The sequence below is a fragment of the Aquarana catesbeiana genome, linkage group LG01 (genome assembly GCF_042186555.1).
Source record: "Aquarana catesbeiana isolate 2022-GZ linkage group LG01, ASM4218655v1, whole genome shotgun sequence".
Taxonomy (NCBI): Eukaryota; Metazoa; Chordata; class Amphibia; order Anura; family Ranidae; genus Aquarana; species Aquarana catesbeiana.
In genome coordinates this window covers 270,200,872-270,225,160 of record NC_133324.1, presented here as the reverse complement: position 1 = coordinate 270,225,160, position 24,289 = coordinate 270,200,872, and the positions used below count along the sequence as shown (strand labels likewise).

The 24,289-nt window shown below is 40.4% G+C and overlaps 1 protein-coding gene across 8 annotated transcripts in view; it reads right to left on the bottom strand.

Annotated features, from left to right (window-relative positions):
• The window catches only part of FBRSL1 (fibrosin like 1), a 754,265-nt gene that overhangs the window by 177,354 nt on the left and 552,622 nt on the right, over positions 1–24,289 (bottom strand). For all 8 annotated transcript variants that reach the window (XM_073628367.1, XM_073628336.1, XM_073628382.1 and 5 more), the window contains one exon: positions 3,895–3,924. In XM_073628367.1, the coding sequence (XP_073484468.1) occupies positions 3,895–3,924 (30 nt within the window). The remainder of the gene's footprint in view (positions 1–3,894; positions 3,925–24,289) is intronic.

Genomic DNA, 24,289 nt, shown 5'->3' with positions numbered 1-24,289 from the left:
AAGGAAAATTCAGCAACTGCAGAGCAGAAAGGCAAGGAAATAGAGTAATCACAATATGGAATTCTATTACCTTGTGCTCTGCTTGTGACACTGACTTACCAGTCACACACAATGCAGCCTCCCCTGAAGGTAACCTCCGATCTCACATTCTGAAAGCTAATCAATGTTGTTCAGATTTCAATTTCTCCGCTACAAGGTGAAGTCAAACCTAATCTAGCGGACGTCAGTCTCCAATGTAATGCAGCTGGCTGGGCCTGCCGCTGTAATTTAGACAATCATTAATAGCAGAGCTGTATTATAAAACTACATGCCACTTACAACTTCATCTCAACTCTGACAGGCATATCTTTTAAACAGCCTTCTGAGCAATTGCTTTTAGTCTATTCGATTGTGAAAAAAAAGGTTTTAACCCCAGAAGGAAAAAAAAAACATCAGCTGTTAGAAGCTTTTGGTTTTGCAAGAATTATTTAGCCCAGGAAAAAAGCACTTGTAAGCAACTATTGTGCTGGCATTTTCTTTTCTATTTTAATAATCTTGTACGTAACATTCTGAAATTAGTTTTTAAGTACAGTAACTGTAGCAACTTGAAAAATATAAAGAAAAAGTGATTCGCAATGTTTTATCGACATGTTGTTCGGCTAGGGATAAATAGGCACACTGGTTCAGTAAAGTGCTAAATTAAAACAGCATGAAAAAGGCACAAATGAACACAGACAGGCTTATGCCTGCAAACACAGATGATGATGTGCAGACTGCAGCAACCCATAGCAAGTAATCTGAAATCACCTTTGCTGCTTGAGCAGTCAGAACAATAAAAGATAACTGCTGATTGGTTGCTATGGCTTACTGCACCCTTTGCTTGTACTAAGCCTGGAACAGACAAAGGCTTATAAGTGTTGACAGAATTTAAAAGAGCAAGAATGTATTTTAACTAAATCAGAGAAATACTAGGTAGTTACAGCTTTTCTATAAAATGCTAGCAGACCCAAAAGGTAACCATTACATCAGTGAGCCCCCACACTTTTTTGCTGATTGACCTACTGTACAACTGCACACCAATAGTGAGATAGCTATTAAAAAAGAAACAAAACAAAAAACAAGGCAAGGGGAGCCAAATCGAGTACCCTATTAAGAAAGGTACATACTGTCAAAGTATATCCTATATTTACAGGTTAGCCCACCATACAATGGGGACCTTGCTGCATTTGGGTCAAACAAAAGACTACAGTTTCAATGAAGTCTAAAGGCTCGTACACACTATAAGAAAATTGGGCGAACGTTTTCATCCAAAGACTTTTCGTACAATTTTCATATAGTGTGTATACAACTTTCGACAGCCGATTCTAAATTTTCGTACGAAAATTCCAGAAGGGACAAACTCCAACATTTTTCTCCTATGGGAAGAAAACATACGATTTTCGGTTAATGTGTACCGTTCTCGTACAATTTTCGTACAAGAAAAATCAGAAAAGGAAGACTGCGCATGATCAGGAACAATAAACAAAACAAAAAAAAAAAATTCGGAATAATTTTCGTACAAATTTTCTTTCATTGGTTCCGATTTGTTGTAAAACATTGAGAAAAATTGGACGAATGTTCGCCCGATTTTCTTATAGTGTGTACCCCACTTTAGGCTGGTCATAGACCGAGCGTTTTTCTTTCCTGCAACAGACAGTGTTGATGTGGGAATCATCCCTCCCGTCGAGCCATTGTGTTCTTGCTGTGGGGACGGCTTCCATTTTCCACAGTGATTATTGCTAGCGGCCATGACAGCCACTAGCAATAATTTCATGTAAAATCCAGTAGGCTGGTTGTACCCAAGTTAATCGATCAGTCAACTTGGATACATTCAGCCTGCCCATACATGGTTCAAATTCAAATGATTCAAACTGGCTATGGCCAGCCCAAGTCAAAGGCTAAATAACTGGACCCCACCAATCTTAACAACCTACGCCCCATCGCCTTACTCTCCCTCTCTTCCAAACTGCTTGAAAGACTGGTCTACAACCGACTGAGCAACCATCTAACTATGAACAAACTTCTTGATCCCCTTCAGTCCGGATTTTGACCTCAACACTCCACGGAAACTGCTCTCCTTAAACACACCAATGATCTACCAACGGCTAAAACCAACAGACACTATTCTGTACTACTTCTCCTGAACCTCTCTGCTGCCTTTGATACAGTGGACCACCCCCTCCTCCTGAAAAATCTCCACTCCTTTGGTCTCTCTGACTGTACTCTTCGCTGGTTCTCATTCTAACTATGCCACCGCTCTTTTAGTGTCACATACAACTCTACTTCCTCCTCTTCTGTCCTTTCTCCATTAGGGTCCCCCAAGGTTCTGTTCTTGGACCTTTCCTTTTCTCAATCTACACCTCCTCCCTGGGCCAGTTGATTGCCTCCCATGGCTTTCAATATCATCTCTACGCAGACGACACCCAAATCTACCTCTCCACCCCCCAACTCACTCCATCTGTCTCCTCACGCATCACCAACTTACCAACAGATATATCAGCCTGGATGTCACATCACTTCCTCAAACTCAACCTATCCAAAATTGAGCTCATGATTTTTCCTCCCCCATGTGCCACTTCCCCTAATTTCTCTGTCAAAATCAACGGCTCAACTATCAACCCATCCCCCCATGCCAAGGTCCTAGGTGTAATCCTGGACTCTGAACTATCCTTTCAGACCCACATCCAATTGCTGTCCAAAGCTTGCCGCCTCAACCTCTGCAACATCGCCAAGATATGCCCCTTCCTAACCAATGTCACCACAAAGCTTCTAATCCACTCCCTGGTCATCTCTCGTCTCGACTATTGCAACTCCCTCCTCATTGGCTTACCTCTAAATAGGCTATCCCCCCTTCAGTCCATCATGAACGCTGCCAGGTTCATCCACCTTACAAAACGCTCAGCATCTGCTACCCCTCTCTGCCAATCCCTCCATTGACTGCCACTCAAACAAGGAATGAAATTCAAGATACTAACAGTAACTTACAAAGCCATCCACAACCTGGCCCCCAGCTACATCTCTAACCTGGTTTAAAAATACCAACCAAATCATCCTCTTCGCTCCTCCCAAGACATCCTGCTCTCTAGCTCCCTTGTCACCTCCTCCCATACTCACCTCAAGGACTTCTTCTGAGCCTCTCCCATCCCCTGGAATGCTCTACCCCAATCAGTCTATCTCCTACTTTGTCTACTTTCAGACGATCCCTGAAAACTCATCTCTTCAAAGAAGTCTAACTGGCCCCCACCTAACAACTGTACATTTTCTCCATCAGCTCACCCCCCACAGTTATTACCTCTTGTATCCCCTGCCGCCCCCCCCCCCCCCCTTAGATTGTAAGCTCGAATGAGCAGGGCCCTCTGATTCCTACTGTATTAAAGTTTATTGTATTTGTACGGTCTGCCCTCAAGTTGTAAAGTGCAGCGTAAACTGTCAATGCTAAATCATGTATATTAATATTAATAATAATTATAGAATGGTCTGCACATAAGTTACATATACATAAATTACATACACACAGAAGTTGGTGATTTTACAAAAAATTTGCTCATACTGAGCAGTGCTAAAAAAGGCTGGTCATTTCTATAAAGTCTTTTCTAGCATCTAGTTTCTTCATGCGATTTCATTATAACATGCTTCATATCACAAAACAGAACTGGCTCTATATAAAACTTACCCAGGCTAAAAACCTTATTTCTGTACTAATGTGCAATGTTATTGGTTATTAACTTTGTTAAAAAATTAAATGCTTGTCAGTTTGGATTACACTTCAGGAAAGAGACACACTGTGGGGTTGGCTTTCAACCTGTACAAGTTTAATAAATAGACCCTAATAGGTCTACAAAAAAAAAAAAAAACAGGAATTAAGTTCAGTTTTACCTTATCGTCGATATCACTTTCGCTGTCGCACTGCAAGAAAGAAAAAAAAAAGGAAAGTTAGCTACAAATAAAGTAATTTGGCTTTGGCACAGACAAATGCATTTCATTTACAGATACACGTTTATATTATGTTACAGCTCCATAGTGCGTAGTGGTAAAAATGATCAATTAGTAGCTTTTGAGTTAAACAAACTGAACTCCATGCTAGAGGTGTACAGTTTGCTTCCATCACCTGGTCTGCCTAAGGGCTGCTTTGAGTGAGCCTGTGCCTCCTACTCTGAGTACCCAAGGGTTACTAGAAGCCATCTACAGCCTCTGTAACGTTTTAATTAAGGACAATATCATTTAAAGAGAGGGCTTCCATGTTAATCCAAGAGTGCTCCTCTACTAAAGGCTCCTCTCCATTGCTTTTGTTTTGCAAGGACTGAGAAACACAACCTGATCTGTAAATGTAGTGGAGCTCTATGGGTTCTATAAAATGTAAATGGAACAGCTTTATATACTGACACAATATAAGCTGATGGGAAGTGTGTGTTTTATCTGTGTAGGTGGAAGGAGCAGCCTGAAGGGGTCCAACTGGGGGTTACCTTGTAGGTAGAAAAAAAAAAAAAGGACAGTTTAGACAGAAAAAGTTAAATGAAGCACTGCCTTTTATCTGCATCGTTTTCCCCCTCAAAGGACAAAAAAGTAGAAGTGAAATTATCACACACTGCTGTAGGATTACGCAGCACTACGAGCCTTAACCACTAGTTTTAGAATGCTACTACCAAAGTACCAATAGTAAACCTGCAGAGGAAAGCCCCCTCTATGAAAAGAGCCAGGCTTGTCAGCAGATAGACCCAATAAGAGAGGGAAAGGTAAAAGAGAGCCTCACACCCCAACATGAAAAAACCTAAAAACTCGTGCATGCACAACACAAGAGTGGCAGCAATACACTGACATTATCAGCTTTCATCATCAACACATACAATACAATTCCTTTTAAAAGAGAAGTAAGGCAGAAGCTTTGTCATATGTCTCTTGTGGGTCACTAGAGTGCATACACTTTTGCACTCCTGTGACCCAAAACCAGCCGGCAAAAGCCAGGTGACGACTGACATCACAGAGCCAGTCCAGGCTCTGGAAGGACCTTGACAATGATGTTGGGAACCACCCAGATGACTGACTGACAGCTGGCTCAGCCTTTCAGTACACAGCTGAGAGCCTGAGCCAGCTGCTCCCAGCTCCTCCATAGCTCAGTAAGTGCTGGAGGGGCAGAGCACAGAGCAGTGACTGATAGTCACCGATTTCTGCTCAGAGCAGACTTAGAACTGAACAATCAATGGTCATGTGACTGCCCAGTTCTCGGGCTTAGAGCTGGTGGGGGAGGGCTGCAGCATCTTACCAATGATGCAACCATATAGGTGAGTATGTATGTTTTTTTTTGTTTGTTTGTTTTTCCCACATTCTCCTTTAAGGCACTGCAATTAGGCTTATTTCAAGTGATTGTGAAGGTTTTTTTTAAAAAAAATAAAACAAACATGTTAACTTACCTGTTCTGTGCAATAGTATTGCACAGAGCTGCCGCAAACCTCCTCTTCTCAGGTCCTCCTGCCAATGCTTTTGGCTCCTCCTCTTCTTGGTGCGCCACCATAGGAAGCTGCTTCCTATAGGGGCACACCTGTGGGCTTGCTCCTGAGCCGGGCTGTGTGCATCTATAGTCACACCGCACAGCTCAGCTCTGCTCCCCGCTCCCTCCTCATAGGATTGGCTTGACAGCATCAGGAGCCAATGGCCCTGTCAGAGTCCTGTGAGGAGAGGAAGAAAGAGCAGAACTGCTGCACTCAGGCACAGTGCTGGATCGAAATAGGAATCAGGTAAGTCTTTAGGGAGGTTAGGTAACCAATGGGACATTTTTTACCTTAATGCAGGGAATGCATTAAGGTAAAAATGTCCTACATTTGGAACCACTTTAAAAATGCAAAAACCACTATGCAAAGGAACCAATCTTGAAACATCTTTCATTGAGTTGACTACAGTAAACTGAAAGCTGGTTAGATTAGCATATAATACAGCTGTTTTTCACTGCTTTATCAAATTATAAGGCATGTGGCATTCATAGAAAACAGCCTATCAAATTGACAAAAGTTTCAGTGTCACTTAAAATGTCACGCTAAAATTTTTTAGCACTTGTATACACCAATGTGGAATTTCCATATTCTGAAAATGAAAAACTGTAAAAGAAGGGGTATAATACTTACTTGTCCTGCTGCCAGTGCCTCAGTTCTTCATTTTTTTTCTCTCAGAGCAATACCAGCTAAAGTGTCTTTAGTGCCTTTAGCATTTGACACTTCTAGGAGTGTCAGATGCCTGGTCTGCCACTGTGCGCTGTGTTTACCGCTGCTGGCTGCTACATCAATACAGCGTACTGTACTGCCAGAAGGGTGTCAGATGCTGAAAACTTTTTAGCTACTGTAGCTCTTCAAGAGAGTAAAAATCCAAAGCAGCCCTACTCCCTAGTCAATATTTGGTAGAACTTGACTACAGTTACAGGTTTGAGTCTCCTGGGGTAAATGTCCACTGTCCTGCTGGAAGGTGTACCTCTGTCCCAGTCTCAATCTTGCACACTAAAGCAGGTTTTCCTCTACAGCTGAACCATTTTTGACTCTGTCCTTCTAGCCCTTACTCCTGTGTAGTTTCCACATTCATGCTGATGAAAAAATGCATTATCACAATGTGATACTATTATCACCATGATTTACTATGGGAATGGTGCTGTGTTTCTTGTCATCATGTTTTGTGCGAAGGCTAAAAAGTCCAGTTTTGGTCTCATAAGATCCTTTTCCACGTTTGCTCTGTCTCCCCACATGCCATTTACAAAATTCCAAATATGACTGGCGTTTTTTTTTTTGGAAATGGCTTTCTTTACATCACTGTAGGATACGTTTTTTTTTAACCAAAACCCTGATCTAAGCTATTCTGGAACTTTATCCCAGACTTAATTTCATAGTTTATAGTTTTTGTTGGTTTTATGTTTATGGTTGTCCTGATGCTGTTTATATAGATACATTTTCTAACAAACACCGTGGGGCCTTTTAAAGAATTGTGTAATTTGTGATCACAAGAAATTTTAACTGAAAGAAAGTGATCAATATTCAACAAAGTATGTGACTTCTGGCAGCAATGGATTGTACCGCAGCTTATCTAGGGGTTTTCACAGCAAAGGGGATGTTACTCATGCCATCAAGACTTTTCAGTTTTTATTTGCATTATTTGGGAAGCTATGCATTTTTTTCCACTACGAACATTACGGATCGGTTTGTGTGCCAATAAAATAAATCAATTTAACTGCAGGTTGTAACACTCAAAAATTTTAAAAAGTCCAAAAGGGGAGCAAATGCTCATGCAAAGCACCATATTTCTAATCTGAAAGTGAAACCATCTAAAAATGAAAGAATGATTCATATATTGCAATTGCAACCTACAAGTTGGAGAAAAACAGATTATATTAGAACTCATGGCTCCTGTTGGGGTTTTGTAACTGTTCAAACATTTGGTAATTTTAATCATTAACAGTGAAAGATATGTCCATATATTGCCAGCCTTTCATCACTCAACTTATACTTCTATTATCTGTCCTGTAAGATACTATCCTTATTACTAAATAGGCAGAAAGCTAAAGACCATTTACAAAGACCATTATGGTGGAACAATAGCGATTTTGATGAATGAATGATGTATTCAATCCAGAAATAGCAAAAATGGACCACATGCATATAGTTTAAGGGTCCATGCACACTGGCTTAAAAAACGCTGCTTCTAGAGGAGTTTAGCGTTTTGCCTGTAGAAGCAGCTAATGTTATCTTATGTGTCCATGCACATTAGGACGTTTAGGGGCATATTTTAAGCTTAGCGTTTATAGGCAGAAAAAAAACCCCTTCTATTTTGCATTTTCGAAAACAGTTTTCTGGCAGAAAAAAAAAAACACTAAACGCCTGTACATAAACAAGCATTTTTTTCTGCTAAAAGAACTAGTGTTTTTTAAGCCCAGTGTGCATGGACCCTAAATGCTACTTATGAGAGTAAAATCTGTGAGTTAAAATTCTATCAACGACGATGGGATGGTCTTTCTTAAGCTAGCCTAAGGGGTTTCCCAGAGATCCCTTTTGGAAAAAAAATGGCATTAGAAAAAAGGATGATCGGAGATTCTTGATCTTCATCGGAGGACAAAAAAAAAAAGCTAAGAGTAAGACACAAGTCACACAACAAGTTTGCACACAAGCAGTGCCCGGAGGAATGTCAACAATGGAGAAAAAGACCTGCACAAAGGAGATGAAAAAAAGTCCTTCAGCTCTGCCTCCCACGCAGCTGTTGTCGTCAGGACAAAAGCCCTTGTCAAAATATCGAGGTAAAGAAATGTACAGAATAGCAACTGATGACAGCTCTGGGAGCTCTCAGTGAAAGACAAGAGCCTCAATTACCTGGAGTTTCCAAAAGGCCCTGTTAACGCTCTCTGAGGAGAAACTAAACAGTAAACAGCCTAGTGGGCCTCCTTCAGAAAAGCTTGTAAAGGGATTACTTGCTTAGTTGTGCCAATTGCCTTTTAATTCCACCAAGAATGTTTGTAAAGCACAGCCTAATTGCCCCCTCATTTTGTAAACAAAACCCTCCCCTGGCAGGTTCAAGTTGGGACGCTTTGTGCTTGGAACGTGACAGACACAAATTAAGGTGTTTTGTAAGATGGATAAATGTATTTGAAAAGCATCAGCCAGTAAATTACCTCTCGGGACCTCACAAGTTTACCACAGATGTTTTCAAGGATTAACAGCACAATGTTGCCATAAAATGCCACGTTCAACAAAAAAGAAAAAAAAAAAAAAAAAACAAGAGGAAAGTACTCTACTTCAGACACCCCACAATAAGATAGCACTACAAAATATCCATAGTCTGTAAAAAAATAATAAACCTATAAATTTGTTTACATTTAGGGTCACCAATGATCATGAAGATAAAGGTAGCAACCCATATTTGTGTTCTGAATAATAACTCATAACCAAAGTACCAATGCTAAATGATGCAGATTTGATCTGATGTATGCATGGACAGGGCAGTTGAAGACCAAACAACCAAGCAGACAAAGACGTATGTTTAAGTATATGAAAACCTAATCAACAAAATCTCATAAAAGCACAGGTTAAAGTGCAACTTCACTTAAAAAATCGAACTATAGATCATCCACTCCCTGCCCCCCCCCCCTCGCCTTCCAGTTTTTTGTTTTTGTTGGGGGGGGGGGGGTGCAGGTTTTTTTTTTTTTTAGGTTGGGGGGGTTCAAGTATCATCATTTTTTGATGGTACCCTCTTCCTGAATCCTTGCCAAAGATGACATTGCTAGTCCCACTCCCCTCTGCATGCACAGCCTCCTGGGATATGTCACACGCACCTAGGACTGACCTCCTGCATGTGCAGCGGGAAGCCAATTGTGATTCATGGAGAAAGTCACAGCCAGCTCCTAAATCCAAAAACACAGCGTCAGGGACCCGCAGCAGTGACACGTATTGGCTGCGGGAAGACAATGCTAGAATCCATAGACTGTATCTGATTTGTAAAAACCAGCAGTTCACTATTCGCAGTGGTTGACATCTATTTTTTTTAAAAACTTGGTGAAGTTCTTCTTTAATGTCAATTTCAAATTTATTTTTACATTTTCAGATTACAGTAAAATAACACCTGGTGATCCGGTCATTAGGGTCCTTGTTCTAGCATTTCCTGTTATTGTGTAAAAAAGTGTCCCTACCTCTCAACTGTCCTCCAGCATTGGCACTCTATCACATGGGCTTGGATGATGACTACAAGTGGCCATTTGAACCCACATGACACAAGCATGTTTCAATGGTGTCACCATCAAAAAGCTTGCCCTGAGAAATACCATTCAGCCGAAACTCAAGTATAATCATATGGACAAGATGTGGCTGCAAAAGGATGAAAAAATGTAAAATACTTATTGAAATAAAAAGTCAATTGTTTCTGAGACACAGTGATTTAGTACATTAAATGTCATTCAGTTATAGTTTACATCTACTATGTACATTGGCAGTGGCGGGACAAGGTCATCCAGCACACAGGGCAAAGATGCCAAATTAAAACCACTGCTGCTGTCACTACTCCTGTCAGCCTTGCAACAGAAGATGCCCCCAGGGCAGCTTCCCCTCCCGCCCACCCCTTGTTACGGCCCTATATATGGGTAACTGAGATGATATGTGGCTGTAAAGTTACTAAAGTTGTAATGTGTTGAGCATACAGTGCTGTACTGAAAGATACGCTATTCTCAAACTAAGCAATCTCTAGTACAATATAATAAAATATAAAGATCACTTTTTTGCCAGATTTGCTGTCGCTTTTACTTTTTCCAATTACAACTGGTAGAAGAAACATGATTATCTAAGGCCTAGATCTCTTTATGTCTTTTTAAAAAAGGTCTATAGTTTCGTAGGTGCAGAAAAGGACTGAATTAAACTATCATTAGACGTTTTCATTTCTGAGAAAAAAAAGGAGCGTGCCAGCTTTTTAGAACGCATGTTATGTAGAAGACTTATACAGGCAAGTGGTTCTGTGTGTGAGGCATGTACCTTCATCTGTGCAGGATTTGAGTTTTATTAAATTCTCCCGAGTTCTTATTCATTAATGACACAAAAAAGAAAGCTAATTAGCATCTATTGTTTCATGTTCCCTGAACCTCGGCACTCCCCCACATTCTCCTCCATTCTTTCTGGATCTAGCTCCTCTTGAGTTTGGCATGGCTCTGTGGAAGGGTGGAGCGACTTGTTCAGCCTGGCACAGATTTCATATCTGCAGGGGTACCAGACGATGATAGGAGAGGAGGGTTTTATCCGGAGCCAAGCTGACAGCAAAACCTGCTAATGGGACTCAAATCAGCCGCAGAGCCGCAGTGCCAGAACTTCTAGCTCCTGCCAAGTCAGGAGGGGATGCTGATTTATAGCAGCAATTTCACCACTCTATCCTTTGGAGGGTCCCACAAGCCATTTCTGGATGGCATAGAGCCACTGAGTTCAGATCCAAAGCTGCCCGGCAGCAACACGGAAATGAAACAGGGATGGAAATTGAATGCTGTCTCGATCTCGCCGCAGGCATGAGAGTGCTTCTCCTAGCTCTAGCGGCTCCTTGACAGTTTGATAAAATGAGTCCGGTCCTCCCTGTGGCCTTTCAGCAGACGGGCTGAAGAGAGCATAGCTGGAGCTATGAGGAACAGATTGAGCCTAAGGCAGCCCTTATGTTTTTTGTTTTTTTTCCATTGATGGTGTTTACAGCCATGAGCTGGGCAGAAAGCTAGTCCTATAGAAATGTATGCACAGTTTAAAAGAATGCTTTATAAAAAGTTCTCACATATATTTGTATTCAAACACAGGTCTTGTACAATCCACTTTTCTATAAAACGTAGACAATACTTTATAAACAGAGCAGTGATATATGCTTACATTTTATGGTAGGTTTATATATCTTTTATATATCTCCAAGATCACACTCTATGGCTTAACAATGTATGGATTTCATGCAGTACAGCAGTCAAAGCAACTCATGTTGCTGTACCAGAATAGAGGTTAACAAGCAACACATATCTATTCTGTATTTCCAAATATAATGCTTCAGGTTGGAATTCTTGGTTTTAAAAACCAAAGCAACAGTAATAAAGTCGGAATTTATGGCTTTCGCAGAACTGTTCAGTACATACCATGACTATATAATAATAGATTACGTATGTCACAATAAAGCTAAAATAGTAACATATTAAAAATACACAGCATCTGTTATGAAAAGCCTCACCAATAAATAACACAGAAGGGGTTCCTTCTGGCTGCAGCTTTACCCACAGCTGCTTGGCAGCTCTACAAACCTAGGTGACATCTTTGAGCAACCACCCTCTTGGGCTGCTCTCTTCTTCCTGGGTTCAAAAGCCAGCCTAAAGATGATGTAGACATGTAAACATTGGGTTAGATCCATCCTTGCGCCTGTGCACATTTACATAATATAAATTCACTCTTTGGAATTTTACAGATACTGGAGGGGGGCCTAATATCACACCTGCACAGAACAAGAGGTGAGGTATAAAAATGCTGCTGCAGCAGCGCTATCCCGGCAGTATAGCCGAGCTGCCCCACTGATTTCAATGGGCAGGAGTGGTGTATAAACCGCTCCAAAGAGGCTGCTAGCAGGACTTTTTTTAGCGTCCTGCCAGCGCACCGCTCCAGTGTGAAAGCCCTCAGGGCTTTCACATTGGAGAGACAGCAGCGGCTCTTTCAGGGAGCTTTGCATGCGCCTGCAAAGCTCCCCAGTGTGAGAGGGGTCTTAGGGTTGCACCAATGCCGATACTAAGCATTTGCACGAGCATCAGTACACGTGCAAATCCACAGATACCCGAAACTGATCTTTCAGGCTCGGTTCTTTTAGCTGTCAGCGGGATTCCACTGACAGCTGAGATGTAAAAATAAAAACAAAAAAAACTGTCAATTATAGGTTGGGAATTAGTGGGGCTGCTGCATTTTTATCAAACGATGACTCATTCAGCTGTCAGTGGGGTTCCCCTGTTGACAGCTGAAATGTTAAAAAAGTCCGGCAATTGGAGTGGTCAAAAAAAAGAAGCAGCCGGGCAATGTTTATCAACAACATTGCTAAGCTGAAACACAAAGATAAAAAGAAACATCGTTTCTTTTTGTATCTGTTTCTTCATCTACAGATTAAAGGGATGAACTGCAGTTTAAAGCAACCTGCCAAGTAAAAAAAAATTCGGGAAAAATTAATGGATATCAAATCAATGATGGGAAAAACGTGTGATAAATATAATCAAAAAATAAATGCTAATGAGCTGTGACATGGAAAAAAAAGAAGACCATGAGTTGAAATTGAAGGCTTGGTTGGTCAAATTTTGAAATCAATGGTGGCATCATCGAATTACAAAACACATAAAATTTCAGATTTTCGAAAGAAAATTATTTTGGAATTCAATCCATGTATGGCCTGCACAAGTATACCGTTATGTGTAGTATCATACCCACAACCTACCTATCCAGCTAGGCACATCAGTCATATGATTATGGTAAAGCTTCTAATCTTGACGGAATTACTGCATGCCCAGCCAAAATACCGAGTGAATCACCGGCCTAAAAAATCCTGTGGGCAGGGAAGTCTGAACTTCTGCTCTTCATACTTGCTAGGTAGTTAATCCAGGATCAGTAATCGAGTCATAGGGCCTGCATCTTTAAAAACAAGCCTGCAATGGTTGCTCCCATATCTATAACCTCATAGTTTCCCTTTATTGATGATAGGTACAATGTTTTAGTTTTATTATACTGTTGGTGTATATAATGGCACAGGTATTATATATGCAGGCATGTCAATTTACTAACAGGTGCACTGTGATAAATCATAAAAGGGTGGGCGTAAGAAACCAGACATCTTCACAGCTAGTTATCATTATCATCATGCTCCATACTACAGACTATGCTTATACGGGAACATATTATACACATTTTTGCATAATTTATGTGATTAGATCTTCTACTTTTCCATTCAAGCCAAAGTACTACCATTGGGCTTAATGTAAGTACTTTTTAGGGAATAAGAAGGTGTAAAAGGAAGTTAGAAGAAAAACACTGAGAAACATAGTCTGCATTAGTTCTGTCAGCTGCTGGAGGCCCTGAGCGGCAGAACTCATTTCGTGAGGCAATGAAGCATCTTCTAGTCTGTTTGCCATGTTCTCTCAGGAGCCCCCATAGCAAAGTAGCAATCAGGAAGTGGATTTTTTTGGAGTGCCCATGAACAAAGAATACTGAAGAGAGTGCTAAAGAGTAATAGTCTCAATAGTCTTCATATGTGACAGACTAAGGACAAATGTAATACAGATAAAAGCCCTAACCTGCCATTCTGCACATACTTTCAACTTATTAATACCCAGACACCCATGACTGTACCAAGAAGAGTTGAGAAGCCATTTAAAAAATAAAAATAGTGCCAATAATAAAAAAGATTGTAAAATATTTACAGGTAAAGTTGATCCAGAGAATATCTGATTGCCTCTTGGTGGCTCAGGAAGGAAATTCTTAACCCCCTGGAGAAAATTGGATAATGCTTTGCTGGGGTTTTTTGCCTTCCTCTGGATCAACTGTGGGTATAGGATTGTGTATATGAGATTGTATGATTTTTTTTTTTCCCCTTTTATTGGTTGAACCAGATGGACAAGTGTTTTTTTTCAACCAGACTACGCAACTATATTTCAGGATTAAAGTAGATTGTTAAGGGGAAGTTCACTTTTAGGAACATGGTGTACCATGTAATATGTAGGGTTGTAACATGTTCCTAAGCACTACCCCCCCTCACCCCAAGTCCCCCCCTTTGACAGCGGGCGGTGGTTCCTCTCCCCAGCAGTGGCTGCCACATTTTAAATTCACAGCTGTGTCATTCATTCACAGAGATTTGTGAATGAATAAACTAAAGTCCCATCTGCCTTATAATTTTCAATGGACTGCGAGTGCACTGATTAGCATGCTTGTGATCCACTCATTCTTCCTCTAGCTTTCTAACTGAAATCTTGTACAAAGATATGCTCAGAAAGCTAGGGGGAGAGTTTGCAGGAGCCTGACACTGCACCTATGACTGCAACGCTTTGCAAGCTCCTGTAAAAAATAAATAAGACAAATATACATTATTTCCTACACAATTACAGTATCCCACAAAAGTGAGTACACCCCTCACATTTTCGTAAATATTTCATCATGAATCAAGCCATTCACTTGCAGACAAATTTCAGAGGTTGTGTAGAGCAAATATGGAACTTATTTTAGCATACTTTTCTAGCACCTGTCAGTTAGTACTCACAATAACAACCTCACAGGGTTTATGGATGACAAAACATGAGTGCGCTAAACTCTGCACAATAACTTCAAGATATATGGCAGAAAAAAAACGCAAATGTTGTCAATCATACAATTTACATGACTTTTTCTGAAGGGAGTTTATAACATACCACACACACACGGGTGGGGGTTAACCCATGTTTCTGTTCATCCATTCTCTTCTACAGCAACCAAAAATACTGTTAATTTTAGCAGAACGCAAAATGTTACATGTATATTCAGAAATATGCATATGACTGTTCACATATCTATAAAAAATGTTAGTAACTGTTATATATAGTCTTGTGAAAATTATCATACCCGTAATCAGCCATAACGGGCTGAGTTAAGGCTAACTGTAGCATACGGAATTATATTTGTTAGAACATAATTACCCTTGGATCGTTGGATTAGATACAGGTAGCTCTGAAAATGTTTTTCTTCTTTCTTTTCTTACACAATCTCTTTTAGATAAGATTAAGGCCCCATTCAAATCCGTGAGATTTTTCTTGCGTTGCCTGACTTCCCACAAGAGGAATCCCCTTCTTTTTCTTTTTTTAGTGCCTGTTCACTTATATGCAATTTTTTTCTTGTCCATTTGTGAATCACAGGCAAACAACCAAGAAATGAAGCAGAAAGCTTGAAGGAAGTCTCCTAATGATGTCACAGGAGATATCATTAGGCCAAAACTGGCCAAAATGTATTAAGCATAAAAATGCATTAAAAACGCAGCTGCACAAGTGTGAACCTATGCTAAATGTAACCCCAATCTAAAATACATTTTGTATTGCGGGTTTAGTTGGAATTGTGTAAACTACATTAATAATTAGTTCTGCTGGCCCACCAATCAGAACTATAAATTTAATGCTTGAGGTTTTTGTTTTTTCTTTTCAGAAAAAGGGCAACTATAATATAAAATCTATGGTATTCCATACCAACTAGATTTCAATTTTCAAAAGTCCACAGAAAACAGAGATATTAAGAGACTCTAATCAAGGATTTTACATGCTTACTTAGTGGGATTTCTTTGTAAATTATTTTTTTTCACCTGCAATGGGCCTATGAACCAGATCCTCAGCCCTTTCCTATATAACCTTTTTAAAGTGGAAGTAAACTCCCATGGACAATTTATACCTATGGGTAAGACTATAGTAAGGCTTACCTATAGTAAATATCTCCCAAATGTGCACAGTTTAGGAGATATTTACTTGTGAGGCCATAGATGACGTCATCCGCACATGCGCTCTGAAGGAACGGTATACCATGCTTTTCCTTCAGAGCCCTGAGCCACAAACAGCGGCTCCCGCGCGCCAATCAGAGACCGGAGCCCACCAGCCCGGAAGGAAGATCGGGTAAAGATGGAAGCCCTGTCAGCAGAAGCAGCGCTTTGCTGGAGGGCTTCGTTTTAAGGCAAGTTTTACATAATGTGCTAATATGCGATACATACTAGCACATTATAACTTTGCCTTGCAGATTTGAAAAAAACAAAACAAACAACGGTTTTCTAGCGTTTCAAGCTGCCAGGGGAGGAGTGAAGGGGAATTCTATAAGAGTGTCACTTAAATGACAGGTCTACCTTTGCTGGGGCTGCAGCCATCACATCCAAGATGGTGACATCCAGCAGCAGTCTCAAAGCTTTTGAATGTCTACATATAGGAAGGCTTCCCCAGGTAAATAACAGGCCTAAAATACGTTAAGTGCAGATAAGAATGCTCCCAGCCGTCAGAATACAATGATCACTGCCAGCAGCTATAGCCACTAAAAAAGCCCAACAGGCTGGTTGTACTGAAGTTGATCAATGGATCAACTTCAGTACAACCAACCTGCCCATAGATGGATCGAAATCCAGCTGGTTCAGCCGGAATTTCAATTCATGTATGGCTGGCCATAGTGCGGTTAAAACAGGCTGGACAAATTTTAGGAAATAGGCTGCTGGGGCGCACTCACAAAATCTAAATAGCGTTCCGTTACAAATATGTGTAAGAAATCAAATGTATTCAGTGAATATTTTTACAAATGTTACCAGTACACTATAATAGCATCCTTAGTTGAATTTTCCATAAATGTAAATGCCTCTTCTAGTCTCATGTGCTGAGTTACATAAACATGCCCTGGAATGCCTCTCCACATTTACACAGCATTTAAGGCAGAATGACTCTGCCAGCTTAGACATTTAATGAAAACACAGAACAATTACCACGCACAAATCTTTGTTTTTAATTCTAGTCAGCGAGGCTTTCCTACCAACAGGCAGATCCTTACAACAGAGAATAAAAAGGCTGCATAGCAACTGCAATTATGATACGTTCATGTCAAATGAATTATATTACAGAAAATAAATCTTCCCGAGATGCGCAAGATGGTTATCTGGCTCCAGTCAGACATTTGCATTACTGGTTTTATATGTTGTACTCTACTTGATTAATATAGGTAATCAAATTATATTGCTTTCCTCTGTGCTCTCACATTCAAGGCTATAATGTTTTCAATGACAAAGTTCATAGAGTTGTATAAAAAATGCACCTCTTGCCATATCAGCTCTTTATTGAAGCAGTAAAACACCCTTTTCAATGTAGTAATACGTAATACAGAGCAGAGTACATTGATTGGCAGGGTCGCTTCATTATAAAACACTGCCAGCTGCAAGGCTAATATCATAGCAAAAAAAAAAAAAATAAGACAATGCCCGGTACTGTATGAGTCATAAAAACACCAGGCACCCCAATTATGGTAGACTGCATATGCCATCAAAACTAAAAAGTAAATCATAAGTCTGACACACTGGCAGATTCTACTACTAGGCATCAATCCCAATCAAGAAAGATTATAATCTCCTGAGCAACCCACAACAGCATATGATGACTCAAGGACTCTTTTTATAGAATGGGCGCATAGAAAATGTAGGGCTCTGGCCTTTAACATTGATGTCGGATAGCCTTCCTTTTCTAACCTTGCCATGGAAAAATGACCTGAATGACTTCTTTCTTTTCAAAAGGAATTTGTCACAAATGGACATTTGTAAGAATATGAATCTCCGGTGTTAAGATGAAACAACACAGAGGTACCTCTCATGGATAGCTGTGCATGCTTTTATGAGGCTGGGTTCACACTATTGCGAATTGGATACGGGATCTCCGCATATCCAATTCGCAATAGCAGCAGAATGTGACCGGCTCTCTCTGGAGCCAGTTTACATATATCCAATGTGGTTTTGGTGTGAATTTGCACAGGAGCCCTGTGCGTCTTTTGGTCCATTTCACGTCCGAATTAAGCCCAAAATTCAGGCTGAAATTGGACCTGAAATGGTGAACCAGGATGCACAGGACCCCTGTTGGGAGCCGCATCGGCAGCCGGGTAAACAGAGCCTTATGTCCTGTACACACGGTCGGACTTTGTTCGGACATTCCGACAACAAAATCCTAGGATTTTTTCCGATGGATGTTGGCTCAAACTTGTCTTGCATACACACGGTCACACAAAGTTGTCGGAAAATCCGATCGTTCTAAACGCGGTGACGTAAAACACGTACGTCGGGACTATAAACGGGGCAGTGGCCAATAGCTTTCATCTCTTTATTTATTCTGAGCATGCGTGGCACTTTGTCCGTCGGATTTGTGTACACACGATCGGAATTTCCGACAACAGATTTTGTTGTCGGAAAATTTTATATCCTGCTCTCAAACTTTGTGTGTCGGAAAATCCAATGGAAAATGTGTGATGGAGCCTACACCCGGTCGGAATTTCCGACAACAAGGTCCTATCACACGTGTGTACGGGGCATTAGGCTGTATTATCTTCCTGTTACAGCAGAAAGGGCAGCCCAATTCCTGGTTGTTAGGCCCTCATGGAGGCTTACCTATCTCTTGCCTCCATTTGGGCTGGTAGAGGACAGAATAGTCATTTAACAAAGCCTTTGCCATGCTTTCGTGTAAAGAATGACTGTGCACTTGGTATCTGTAGTGTATATTGGCATTTTTTTAATGTCTATTATCAGCACTGAGCTCAGTCAGGAGAGAAGATGGCCTTACAGCCTTACAATTCCTCTTTGGCAAAGAAAATACAAGCAAATAACCAATTTCTATTTTGTTAGAAGCAATTTACACTATAACAATTCAAGAGCTGAGATTGAACTTACAACAAATGCCCTTAAAGATTTACTGACTAACGTAAATATGGAAGCATGTATATAAATGTGTATAAATTGTTGACGTGGTCAATCTGTTACTAAAATGGGGTCTGTAAACCAACACAAAGTTTTCTAGTTTATGAATATTATCAATAGAAAGGGATTACATATTGAAGTTGTCGCTGTGGAAGAAAGCCAGGATATGGTCCAACCAGGAGAAAAGTTAAGCTGGCCATAGAGGAGTTTATTTTTTTTCCTTCAACCAAAGGGTTGAAGGAAAAAACTAAACAATTCCCCCATCCACACATTTGAGGTGGATGGGGGAATCCTCCCTGATGTATTGTATTGTGACAGTTAAGAGACTGACCCGCAGTCTATAGCTTGAAGTGCTGATCGAGTGGAACTTTTCCAACAGGCTGGTTAAACATAAGTCAATTGGTAGATCTACTTCTGTTCAACCACAGTTCCCATGCATGGATCGAAATTCATCTGGTTCTTGCTGAACCGGCTAAATTTCGATCCATAAATGACCAGCTTTACTTTTCACCTAACCCTCAAGTATTCTTGCACACCCATCCCATGAGCTTGGATTTGTTTTTGACTCTTTTACGTCTGGCATGACAAAAGGAAAGAACATACTCCGGGCTTGAAAACTTGAACCAGGGTCTTTACGCTAGTAAGTAATGTCACAAGATCTGTAGTGTTCGTCACTGTGCCAAATACAGTCAAATTATCATCCAATACCATTAAGACGCAAGCTTCTATAATATTGGCTTTTTGTCTGGGTTATTTGCATCAGATCTATAGAGAAAGACTTATGATCAGTATGTAACCAGTCATAAAATCATGTCAGACCCATGGGCAAGAAAGAGTAAGGGCAGGTAGGGTATGACTGCTTGTGGTGTGTAAAGAAAAATCATCAACTGAAGCTTGTTGTGTGGTTTAGAAAAACAGAGAAACATCATATAATCTTCAAACTAATGGAAGAAGACAGCATATGCTATCAAAACAAAAAAGTAAATCATAATCATGCTAGACACTGACAGATTCTACTACTAGGCATACTATCAAACAAGTGCTTCATGTTCTCGACCACATACAAAGCAAACCAACTGAGGATCAGGTAGTCATCTGCCTAAACCATTCCCAGGAGGTGCCATGATTGTGTTATTAAAAGTATAAGTTTCAGCAGCCATACCAACCTCTTACATGCACCAGCTGCATGTATATCATTGAATGGGTTTGGCCTACTGCTGTCTGCAATTCAACATGTGTCTCTTCTACAAATGTGAAGGCGTATTAAGAAGATAGCTTTGGTAAGAAGGGGGCAGGACTCCGTGGCAGATTTCTTGAAGCCAGAAATTTGTACATAAAAGCACAGTGTTTAAACAATGATAAGAAGTACTTATGGATCAGAAGCCATAGTTAAGCACCAAGGAACAGACAATTAATGAAAAGAATCCAACAAAATGAAGTCAAAACAAAGCAAACCTTCTAATTAGCATGAAACATTCAACAAAGACTCTTCTTTAATAATCATTATTAAGTGGGCTGTACATTTTTTCAGCATAGTGATAATGTGAGGACTCTAGGACACATGCTATTATTGAAAACAAGATCTGCTGGTTTCTTTTTCTTTGTGGTTTTGTGAATCTCAAGGTCTTCTTTAAGGTTGCCAAGAATGTACAGTAATTAAAGAATACATATACCCACTATGAAATATTTTAATAAACATACATGTGCAGTAAATTTGGTCTCAAAGAAAACAACCACTGTTTAAATTAAGGTCTATTTAGGCCCCCTTTAAGAAGGTCCATCTGTGGAAAAGGCTTTTGGTTGGCTTGGAACTTAAGTTCCCAAGATCAGGGAGATGTACTGGGATTGTCAAATGCTGACATAAGGATTCATGCTGGTAGGACACATGACATTGGTTAGAGCTCTGCCTTATAGCTTTCAGAGTTAGAAGTAAAGAAAAGTTTACTAAACAGGCAAGAAATATGTACATATTAAGTAAAGCAGAGCTTCACTCAAATGGGGAAGTACTGCTTTAAGTCCTCCTCCCCTCCTCCACTGCCACATTTGGCAGGTTTTTTTTTTTTTTTGGGAGGGAAGAGAGTATCTAGTTAGACAGGTACCCGCTATCACTTGCGTTTAGATTGCCTAGGGCAGACTTCTGGGACACGTCACAGGTTCCAGAAGACTGCAGGACCATGCACAAAGTGCAGTGTGGCTCCTGCTTGCAAAGTGGGCAGCCTGCAGTTGAGATGCCTGAGCCGGGAACCCAAAGGCTAGTAAAGAACTAACCCGGGTGAGGACACCTCTGGATTCTTGGACAGGTAAGCGTCTTGTTATTAAAAGTCGGCAGCTACAGGATTTATAGCTGCTGACTTTATTTTTTTCCCAGAGTGGAGAACCTCTTTTCACTTTATAGCATTCTCCTTCACTACACCCCACTAAGCTAGACAAAAAGTCACGAAAGGAGGTGAAGTGAGTTCAGGGGTGGAGGAGCTGGGCCAGCACAGAGAGTAATTAAACTGTCCCAGAAGAGGAGAGGGCTAAGACATGCAAGGGTGGTGGGAGCTGTCCTAGGGAATTGACTCTTCCTGTAGAAGTGAAATTTTCGAGCAAGGTGATCTGAGAGTGAATAAAAAAAATAAACGACAAAAAGGAAAAACAAAGCAAGTAAGGATTTAAATTACTTGATTCTTCAGTGCTTTTCACCTACAATTTTTTATGTTGGTGACTGGGTTGGTGTCCCATAGTTTAAATGTCACATGGTGAACAGTCATAGAAAGCAACTGCTTTTTGTTACTGGTTAAGAGATGCGGATGTCTGCCCATAGTTGGGGGGTGGAAAAAGACAGAAGTCTGAACAAACACTGCTCGCTAGGGCTGTAGCTGAGCTCAACTATTATCGCGATGCACAGTTTCAACCATGGCTCCAATATAGTAAATAAAAGAAATGCTTTATACTAAAAATCACTTGTAAGAAACATAATAGTTCTGTTGCTACATTGGAAAGGGTCCTGGGGAGTCAAAGGCTTGGAAACAGTTATTTTCTCAGTTACTCTTGCTAAACCACTGTTGTCACATTTGTCATTAAAGGGGAACACTCATGTTCTTCTAAATGCAATAACATATTATCACTGAAATCCTACACTATAATGTGCCTGTGATGGCTCTTACCCTTTACTCATGCTGTAACTTTGGCCCATACCTTCTGTCAGCTTGGAATGGGAGCTAGGGCCTGCCTCCTGCCATTCCATAAACCATTGGGAGTGTTTGGTCAGTAATGGACAACTCCCTTAGTAGTCTGTAAAACAGCTAGGGGGATACAGAACTATAGGGTAACTGCATATGCCTGGGATTCAGAGGCTCCCTAAGCACATGAATGAGGATCTAATAAAACGTACCTACAGGTACCATGTGATACATGCTATTATGGATTGTTTATTATTAAGTTTAGAATGTGATTTCTTTAAACTTATAGCTAATGGCTTTTTTCGACCAGTTAACTGGCTTTGTGCAGCCAAAGAGTTACTGTAACCACATAAATAAGACTCTCACCTGATCTTTTGCATAGTGAGATGACCCCATTTAAAGTTTCCAACTGAAAGCACCAGGCATACCCAGTTTACTGATTTTAGGAAGGGGATAGGTATCAAACCTGCTGGATAATTTTACCTATTGGTAATGTTTTTCCTCTACAAAATAATCTGGCATCAGAGTTTGTCTGGCTGTTCTGCTCTTTTCCTGCCTCAGAGCAATAAGCATGTATACTCAGGTTATCCAAACATTCGTGTTTATATAACAATCTGCTGGAATTTCCAACTGCCCCTCTAACATCTATAAGTAGCTTTTCTTATATGGTAATTTGCCCTGTGCAGCAAACATCTTACCTGTCCGTGAAAACAGTGAGTTTTATTCATCAGGAAGAATACTTCTCTGCAAAGGAACAAACTGCTCTATTACTGTCTATATAGCAAATATAAGCATATAAACCTCAAATGGCATATTTTAACCTCATTCAATTTAACCAAATAGGACATCTATTTAACCACACAAGCTGGGTCAGATAATACTGTGCAGACACACTCTGCAGTAAGGCAAAAAAATGGCTCGGCACTGTCATTAAGGCATAAGCAAGATCATAACAGAATACATTATTAGGTCCTGCTGAATTAATGTTTAACAGCAATAAAGTCAAAATTGAATGAGGCAATTAATCAGAAGGAGGAGAGAAGGGGGAATAGCTGTCTTTGATTTTATCCCATTTTGAATAAACGAGCATAACGACCTTCACAAGATGTCCGACAGTCACACAGGTGCTGCAGTATGTAAGAAATGAATAGACTTGAAAATGTGGCTTCCTTGCTGTGAGCCAGGATAAAAAGAACAAAGCTCTAGTTCTAAAGCCATTCACTTCAGCAACACAATTTCACGTCAGAATCTATGTAAAGTCATTTTTAATGAGAAAAAAAAAAAAAACGATTTGTTAGGTGGCTTCTGCTTAAACTTTATTACAACTGCAGAGCAGAGCTGCCTCATTTTTAAGAAATTCTACAATACTGGATATGTGTTAGGGGATCCAAAACATGCCTACAGAATCAGAACCTTTCAGCCATAAACCACTAAATTCTGTTTCTTCTAGACAATGTATACTGGTTGTGTAGTAGCCATAGTTGGATTTCTTTTTATCCAGGACACGCATCATTCCTGATGTTCAAAATCAAGCTTAAAGTGAACCTGTCACAAACCTAAGAAATTCAAAGTGAGAATATGATGAAAATGGGACGTCTCAGGACCGGGATGGGAGAAGCCTCTTAATGCCAAGTACATGAGAGGACAGCAGTGTATGGGATGATTGCCTATCTAGGATTACACAGTCTTACCCAAGCTATGAATGGGGAGCTTATTGCTCCCAGCCTTTTCTAAAGTATAGGCCCAGCCTTAGCGATACTCCTCGTTAGATGGTTTGATTTTGATGCATGATCTCTCTCCCCCCGTTGTGAGCTGTATGCACGCAGCCCACTTGCCCCTGGAAATGTGCACCAGATACTTTATGGCTCTCAGGCTTGTTTGACACATAAGATCCCTGAAGAAACCTTTGGCAAAAAGCCTTTTGGCAATGATACACCGAGTCCCACGTCTGGTCCTGCATATGGTGGACTGATTCTCATCCTCACCCATACCACTAGACATATTCATAGTGGGCCATTCGGATGGGTCTCTCTGTATATAGGTGCACCTCAGTGATTTACTTTGGGAGATTATTGTTTGCATGCAATTCTGATATGCTTGTATGAGATTTTAAACATGTTGTTCGAAAAACTTTGTTAATTTTTATACATATGAGTACTCTCTTTTCATACTTGGGATTATAGTCC